The 9,345-nt window shown below is 29.4% G+C and overlaps 1 protein-coding gene and 1 long non-coding RNA gene across 2 annotated transcripts; one reads left to right on the forward strand and one right to left on the reverse strand.

The window, feature by feature from the left end:
• The first annotated feature begins 203 nt into the window (after positions 1-203).
• LOC124896112 lies at positions 204-1,648 on the forward strand. The gene is made up of 2 exons (XR_007052561.1): positions 204-288; positions 1,363-1,648. It is a non-coding gene; the product is annotated as an uncharacterized LOC124896112 (long non-coding RNA).
• A 1,889-nt stretch (positions 1,649-3,537) lies between these two features.
• Positions 3,538-7,382, reverse strand: LOC107861427 (PI-PLC X domain-containing protein At5g67130). Its single transcript, XM_016706765.2, has 8 exons — positions 6,987-7,382; positions 6,664-6,786; positions 6,435-6,572; positions 6,025-6,123; positions 5,610-5,913; positions 4,690-4,913; positions 4,502-4,588; positions 3,538-4,285 (listed from the first exon to the last, which is right to left on the reverse strand). Exons 1-8 carry the CDS (start codon positions 7,074-7,076, stop codon positions 4,247-4,249), a joined length of 1,104 nt encoding a protein of 367 aa, XP_016562251.1. The 5' UTR covers positions 7,077-7,382; the 3' UTR covers positions 3,538-4,246.
• Positions 7,383-9,345: the final 1,963 nt, after the last annotated feature.

Raw genomic sequence — 9,345 nt, forward strand, 5'->3', positions numbered from 1 at the left:
AGGTAGTAGTAGTACTAATAGTAGATTGCATGTGTTGCCATTCCACATTATAGTCAATGAACACTGATCAATAACTTTAATTAAAACAATAAAAAGGACTCCACAAAAGTCTAAGCAAGCGGCTGCGAACTTGGAAGAAACAACGATATATGAATATTTATTTTAGAATATGCTTTTAAAAATATTCTATATAGGTGCATATGAGATGATCAATATATCCTATATACCAATAACATGAAGCCCACTATTCTTGCAATGACAAAAATCGAACGAAGCAACGCTAAAAAGGTACTCGATCCACTTTATTTCTTAATTCATCTTAATGTTAGGTTAATCATGTTGATCAGATGCCTTGTATACTTTACTAATATTATTTATTGAATTTTAAAACACATCTGGATGAGAGTAATTAATAGTATATAAGTAGGAGGTGTAGCATGTGTTAGATACCTGAAAACCCACCTAATCACATGCCCTACACCTTAATTACGAAGGTCATAAGAAGTTTCTCTATGCTTAATTAATTTGGAAATAAGGGTTTGGAGATTTTAATGTTTTCATGTAATCTGATATCTATCGCTTTAATGAATTTGGAAGTGTTAGAACTTTAAACATTTGTGTCTGAAGTTACGTGCCAAATGACATTTTTAAGTAGCATTTCGACCAATTGCATACGTTTTATTAAGGTAATAATAGAGACATGCAATAGTTTTGGGCCAAACAAAGAAATATCCGTCGTGCAAGGACAAAGGTCATCAGATCCTCACTAATCCAAAAGTTCTAGTAAATGAAAGGACAATTGACAAAGGTCATTTTAATGAGGTCAGTACGTGTTGAAAATATAAATAAATATTAAAAATATGTTTCTCACAGCTTAAACTTTGTAGAAATATCATATGATCATACAAATCAACAACTATTATACTTAGTCCCCGTTCCTATTTCTCTTTTGATGATATGAACTAATTAAAAGCATTCATGATCCTATTATACTTAGTCCCCGTTCCTATTTCTCTTTTGATGATATGAACTAATTAAAAGCATTCATGATCCTTGGCTCAAAGCAACATGCTTATTGACACGTACTTTAATTACTAAATTTGCATAAATAAAATTGCACAATAATGCATAAAAACTAAGCTTTAATTAGTCAACTCCCCAACTCAGCCCCCCCCCCCCCCCCCCCCCCAAAAAAAAAGAAAGAAAGAAAGAAAAAAAATGGTTTCGTATATTCTTAATTATAACTATAGAAAAAATTATAGTTTATTTCAAAATAATTATTATTTGAAAAAAAATAATTATTGTCATGGAAAATAAAAGGTGTTACATAATGTTTTTAAAATTTGTCATTTGGCTATGTAGGTGTATGGAAAAGAGCCAAAGTTGTATTACTCCATTGAATCAAAACACATAGTATGACACTTGTATAATCTTGAAAGGAGTATGGTTCTTTCTTGACATTTAGTATAATATGTGTATCAATAATAGCAAAAGAAGCAACTTTCCTTTGATCAAAAATCAAGTGTACTAACACTTGTTATAATCTAGTAGGAAGAATATTCATTATTTTGCCTATATATATATGTATGCTTCTTTGTATGTTATGAAGTAGAGAGAAAAAACAATAACACACACTTTGTTTAAATCATTCTTCTTTTCCATTTCATTTACTTCTCCATTACTATTATACAATCCTTATTATTAGTTATATCATTATCCAAATTAACTTGTTGGTATTTGTATTAATAGTTTTGTTGATTTCTATACCCTCTAAATATTTAGAGAAGTGTTTGTTTAATCCTGGGGAAATATTTCACACTGCTGAAATAGTTTCTTAGGACAGTGCCCAGCACGATTCAAGTATAATAAATATATATACACTGTTATATTGTACTGTTAATATTATCAAAATAATATCTTGTTCACAGTTGTATAGTAATGTTATTTTTCTTTATTCTCCAACAATAACATCGTCTTAATTGAATTAGTCAAAGGTCAACTGGTTGCGGTTTGTAGTATATTAGTATCACACAAAGTGTAGTATCCCTATAATTGCATGCACACTCCCATTCCAAGCCTGTAAAGTTTGATTATAATTCTTGTTGCGCAATAATTTACCTTATTTTATATGTAAAACAAACTTTATAAACTCTAGCCCGTATTCTATACGTGAATACCATACACGACCCTCTACTATTAATAATTATTGTAAGAAAATTAAAATCCCTCCTTAATATTAGTTCTCTCGGTGAATGGAGATTTATCTAAAACAACTTCTTTACCCTACAAAGTTGTGAGATTAACCGGGTATATTATTGTTATTGTTAATTCTCCCCAGAACAATTCTAGATCATCAAATACTAACCAATTTTATTCGTTAATGAGACAACTTTTTTCTTTAATTAGATTCTTTTCTCCCGGAATGACAGCAGAATTGAGCTTTGCTGTTGGCGTTATTATGAAAATCATAATTCTCCATTATTTCTATGTTGTTGGCATGTGATCTGAACTAATTGAAGGATAGAAGTATTGGATTTGAAATCTTAATTCTTGAATATAAAGTGCCTAAAAATAATACTCTTTGGCATCACTTTTTTTATTTAGTACTTTTTTTCAAAGAAAAAAAAAAGATTTATTAATTTTTTAATTAAAAATAACATAAATCCCAATTTCTTATAATTAAAACATTCAAATGATTTTCAAATACCTGAAGCAAGGAAAAACCATTCGACTTCACAAATAGTAAGAGTATCACCATATAATAGAGGGTATTTTAAAATGGAAAAGAAGCAAAGATAAAAAAAATGATATAGTTAGAATTGAATAAATAATTGTGAGGAATACGGTTCAAGTTATATATCCAAAGAAATTAAAAGGGGAACTATATTATTGAAGACATATGAACAAGTGCAAATCATTGGGTAGTCCACCAACAAATGTTTCAATTTAGTAATATAAAAATTGGGGAAAAATGCTTCTATAATAACTTAGTTGGTAATTATAATAACAATATGCAATGCATAATTCAAAAACCAAAATTCTGCATCCTGTACCCCATTCTTCACACAAAACAGTGTGCTTCATTTTTTGACATAATTAAAAAAGAAAAAGTTAGGGTTTGTAGTAATCTTAAACTTTTATCATGGATATTATATATTATGTTATGCCAGTTGTACGTGTTGCTATCTTATTGAACATTAACAAAACATATGAGACCACTTAAGTATTTCATGCACAAAAAGCATAATTGTTTAATAAGTTCCACCTTTCTTTTTTATGTAAAGATTCTTGGCTTTAATTTAAAGCTCCTTATGACAAATTTGGTCATCTTAAAAAATATTGTTACACAACTAAAATCATCAATAATGTTGATGGTGTACAGAACGTTGTTGAATCATAGCAACATCATAGTATTATGGTGTGATCATTGAGTATCAAAGATTGAATATAATTGTAATCAAGAATTTTATATTATACTCCTTTTTTATTCCAAACTAGAAGATTGATGTCAATTATTGTGTAATATGATTTGATGTGATTTAGAAGATGTATTATCATTGGCCCAATCTTGAAAGTGGCCCAGCAATGATACTTCTACTGAGTGCAGCCTGTTGCTGTGCCAATTGCATAAACAGCCTCAATTATAAAAAAAAAAAAAAAAAAAAAAAAAAAATTAGTTGAGAAACTTGATAGTCAGAGTTCAATTCGCGGAAAGCATAAAAAATAGAAAAGATTCAGGTTAAATAAAAAAACTAAGACGATCTAAATCTTTTTTAAGTTCTTTAAGTAAAAAAAAAAATGAAAGAACCGTGTATAAATTAAAGATAGATAAAAAAAATATATATATCAAACTATCATTTTTTGCGAATTTTACATTTTAACTATTTGCAGTTCCCTTTATGTATCCCAGCTATTACCGTTTATATATTAAAACATATCTCAACACTCAATTGTTTCTTTTCTCCACTCAAACAATGGGTGTTTCGGGTAGGAAAAAGTTGTAACTGATAGAAAGGGGCTAAGGAATTGACCATTAACCTTTGTTCTATTATATTTTCTCTTCAATCGTACACAACTGCATCTTCAAAAAATTGTTGTTCATATCATACACAACAATTCCATGAACAACAGTATCGATGAATAATTACGCCCATCGTTTAATTTTTTTCCTATAGAATTTTCCAAAGAAGGGAAATTAAAAGAAAAGTAAGGTGTTTATTTCTTAAAAGATTATTAATTTTCCTGGTCATGATCTAGAAGTGCAGCCTCCTGGAGAAGATCCCTTCTGCAACAATCAAGAACTAACATCAGTCACACATTTACTCTAAAATGATACATTCACTATACTCATAATAATTTTCTACAACTAGAAAAAAAATGAAATCTTCACAAAAATGAGTGTCACATCCAAATACCATTTTTAGTGTGAATAAAATTAATTAAAATCATAGTTATAGTTTTATATGCAAAATTAGACATAATTATTGTAGTGTTCACTCACCGCACAAGAATGTACATCCCCACAATTGCATAATAGTTGCCCATTAAGGGTATCTGTAGCTAAAAATGCACCTCCTCCTTCACTTCTCTGCATCATTAATTCCAAACAACAATCTTATTTTAAGAAGAAGAAAAAAAAATGTTAGTTCATAGACTCTGAAATTACAAATTAAGTGATAAAAAAAATACCTTGTAAAAATCAACTGCGACGAAATTAGCCCAACGATTAGCAGCAGCAGCATGACAAGTCATAAGAATGTCAAGGAGGTCCTCTGAGTTCTGAACACAAGCTAATGGCTTCAATGCTATTGACCTAAAGTAATTTACCAACACCAATGATTTAGTTTTATCGTTCATTGGCGATGACTCTGCGCGATTAGGGCAATTTCCTTCTTTCATTCCTCCATCTCCATCTGCACATTCCACAGTTAATTGTGGTATTTACGAGAAAAATTAGAGTCTCAAGTTTGAACTACTAACATATTATTCGTGTAAAAAATACACCTTTTATGTAATCACTGTTTGAGGTTTAAAATTGGTCCATTTTTTCCAGTAAGCAGCTTAATCATCTGTCCATGTTTAAACGAGTTATACTCAAAATGACTCATCAAATTATAGGATCAAAGGATATCAAAATAGTATAATCAGACAGGTCAATTTGCAAGAACTTAAGATACTAATTAGTAAGGAAAATACAATAGTTTTTATGTCCTTTTTTACAAATAGTAGGATTAAAAAAGGAGGGAAGTTGGTCTCATGTAGGGTGAATAGGGTTATAAATTGTAATTTGACCAAATAAATGTTAGGTTGAATTATGATTTATTAATGTAATCATGAACTAATATAACTTGTGTGACTAACGTATTGGTTAACTACTTTGACTTGAATGACTTTATTAGATACAATAATAACATATAACAGTGATTTGATAGGAAATTTGCTATCGTTTGATGAAGATTCAAGTTATTAACTCCAAAATGTTGGACAAGTTAAATCATGAAACTTGAATTTTTCTATATTTAACATGTTCAAGCTTGACTTAATCCGTTTATTTGGCACCTATAGGAGTAAAGTATTCACCAATTAAGCATGATTAGTGAGGTACTTACATTGATTTTCGACCATGTAATTCCATTGGTAAGCAATCCCTTCACTCTGTTCTTTGGATTTGACAGAAGTAAAAACAATTAGTCTTTGGTTATTAGCCACCATGTCACTCACAAGTGGCCAGTCTTGACCACCTTTGGGCATTTTTGACACAGGAAACCAATATTTCTTTAGTCCTGCATCTGTAAACACTTTGGTCAAACCATTTGGGGTCTGAACATAATCTTCCAAGATCAATGTCACAATTTCTGAGGGATTTGATGATAAGTAGGCTTCAATTTCCTTCAATGTGTCTATTGCTGGTTCCTACGAGGCCATATTTCATTGAAACATGACGCATAAATTTAATCGATTGATGTAAATATGATTTGAAAAAAAAAAAAAAAAACAAGTGTAACGAAATTGACTAGAGCTTACAAATGCCGTAAAGTCATGGCATTTGCCTCCGAATGAGTGGCACAACCATATATCCCCATCGAAATCATAGGTATCAAGCATTAGACCCCGAACGCCATTCTAAAAGATCAACACATTAAAAGATATAGTTAAGTAAATAAATACTTAAACATAATATCACGTCACTAAAGCAGTTAAATAACAACATGTAATTGGGATATTTGCAAAAATAGTCGGACAGATTCTCTCATTACTTTTTTAAGCTAATATACATAGATTATACTCTAGTTATACACATTATACATATAAGATACATAAATTATACATCCACCTACTATTTTTAGTTTCGCGATTTACTGCACGGTTTCAGGTTAATTCTTCTACTTAAAAATTCAAGCAATTTTGAGCATAGAGGGAGGGAAAAGACATACATTGAGCTGTTGAGTAATAGTGTCTTCTTGATTTGCGGTGGTTACTCTTGGTATTCCAGTATGTGATGGCTCATCTTCAATGGCGAAAGCATTGTGGGTCGTCAGAAATGCATACTTGTTGAATGGCAGAGAACTATTCTGTCAGCCCAAACAAAATGCAACATCAGCCCAATTACTGAATCCATCATACCACTGGCCCAATTTAAAGTCCAAATTTTTACATACGTACCACCAATTGAAATGGATCTGTTCCAGTTGATCTAACACATCTTCGGCCTTGAAAGGATAACGTGCAAGACAAACAATAAAGCCCAGGCCCACAATCTGCGTCGTCTGAGCATTTATCATCGAGCTGAATAAGACATTCGAAACAAAAAAAAAAAACATGAAATCTAAATTTTGAATTCGTCTCTAAATAGACAAATTAAATGATATCAGAAGAAAGAAAAACGAAAGCAGAAGAAGCCGCCTATAAGTACACACATACACATATACATAGATAAAATTAATCAATATTTTTAATTATTAATTTATAACGTCAGAAAATCGTACCTTGCATGTTCCATTAGAGCAAGCGTTGGCGACAACGAAGATTACGGAGAAAATAAGCAATAAAGGAGAAATGTTTTGTTGGGAACCCATAATTATGAAAATGAGAACAGAGGGAGAGTGGTGAGAAAGAGTTTATTAGAAGAAAAAAAAAATGAATCAAGAAAGGGTATTATATATAAAAAATATAAAAATATCTATAAATTTGCTTTGAGGATTAATAATGGCTGAGATAACTAAGCCATAATTGTGGAGAAAGAAACTGACAGCAGGAAAAGCATAGGGATATGCTCTCTATAATATGATAGTGAAATGTGAAAATGAAAATAAGAGACTTTTCAAGTTGTTTGAGTAACGCACGAAAACTTCTTTTCCTAATAACTTTTGGGACTGAAAGAGATTAATTATGGGAATATCATAATTTGAGAATAATCTCAAGAGATTTACTATAATCATAAGTGAATATTTATCCAACCTTGTTTGTCCGGAATCAAGTTGACTTATGAAATAGTATTAGATATTTGAAATATATATTTCTCATACTAATATGGTAAAAGTATAAATGTTAAAATTATTATCAAAGATTATATAATTTGACTTTTTATTTTATTTTTTAAAAACAAAATATGACAAGTAATTTGGGATAAATTGAAGTAGTGATTAGTGGAGTCAGCCTTGACTCCATTTTTGTTTGTTCAGCAACTCATCCTAACTTAGTATTAATTTTAATAATAATAATAATATTTAATTTAAAGATGATGAACCTTATTAACAACATTAAAATTGATGATGCAATTAAGTACATTAAAATTGTCTACTTTCATCAGTGTTTTCACTTACTAACAAGATACCCACAGGGCAATTGAATTTAAATTACCAGTTCCATTTATTTAGACTGACTTGGACAAAATAATTTAAGATAAGTTTTTTTCAGATTAAATGATTACTTATTTAAGTTGTAAGGATAAGGGCATTTCTCTGGCATGAAATTAGTTGATGGAAATAGTAGGGAGAGACTAGGGACCAAATCCATTAGTGAAACAAATTATTGGTTAATCATAAATCCTTGCCAATTAAAAGGAAAAAATATTAAATAAAGACCATATTTTAGCATCCATAATGTCGGCTCTACTCATTATTTAGGGGAAAATATTTATTCAACACTCAATGTTCATATTAATCCAATGAATCTATAACATGTGTAATTTACTTTTCTCCGTGCATCTTTACCTGTTTATCTTCGACTTAACACACCTCTAAACAACAATAACATACCCAGAATTTGACACACCTCATAAGAAACAATAAATAAAAAAGTAGTTCAATATTCACCCCTATTTATTAAAATTTGAAAAATCACTTAGCAATTAAAATATAATTTAATGTGAACATGTCATGCCTATTACTATTGTTTTCCTTGTCCCAAAGTCTGCCTAGTAACAATGTATCACATGTTAGTTGTAGAAAATATGTAGTAGTACATTAAAAGAGTGGTTCTGACTGCCCAAGGAAGCATATCAACCCATTCATATTCATATTGGATTTTTTTGGTTTATTCTTCTATTTATTTTAGATTTTAGTTAATGACAAGTTGACAATTGATATTTTAGCTCAATAGAATTAAACTTGGTGACAGCAGTTCAATCAATGACTGAAAAGTAGACTCTTCAAATTAACTTATCATGTAGATATTGATGACAAATGGACAGATCATGTCAAATTTGTGGCGAATTAAAAATGAATTGAATTTTTCCGTCCATATAAATACATGTAAAAAATGAATTGAGTGAAATGGTCATAATCGACTTTAATTTTCTATCGTGAGTACTCTGTAATAACATATCATTGAATATTTATATACTTTACAATTTAGTAAAATCTACAATACAAGAGTTTGTAATTGGAGAAAAAATAGAAACGACACTTCAAATTAAATTATTTTCACAAAAGTGGTCATGAAATGTAAATTCCACTTTCTAGCCATTTCACTTTGTTTGCTTGTTCTATACCGTTTCTACACACCTTTTATATAGTTTCTATACATATCTTATACATAAAAATATCCTATACGAAAACTATACGGTTTTGATACACAATTTATATAATAATTGTACTTTTCTTTTTACATATTTTATACAACAATTATATAATGTTTATACATTTTATATATATTTTATACATATGCATATTTGATAGAACCATATAATTTCTATACATATATCTATATAACAATTATACCGTTTTAATATAATTATATTTAATTATTATTTCTAAACAATAAAAAAAAACAAAATATTTTTCAGTTAAAAAATGTTGGAAAAAATACATGAAGTAGCATACTTAAGTATTAAATTACAAAAAA

Source organism: Capsicum annuum, chromosome 2 (genome assembly GCF_002878395.1).
Source record: "Capsicum annuum cultivar UCD-10X-F1 chromosome 2, UCD10Xv1.1, whole genome shotgun sequence".
Taxonomy (NCBI): Eukaryota; Viridiplantae; Streptophyta; class Magnoliopsida; order Solanales; family Solanaceae; genus Capsicum; species Capsicum annuum.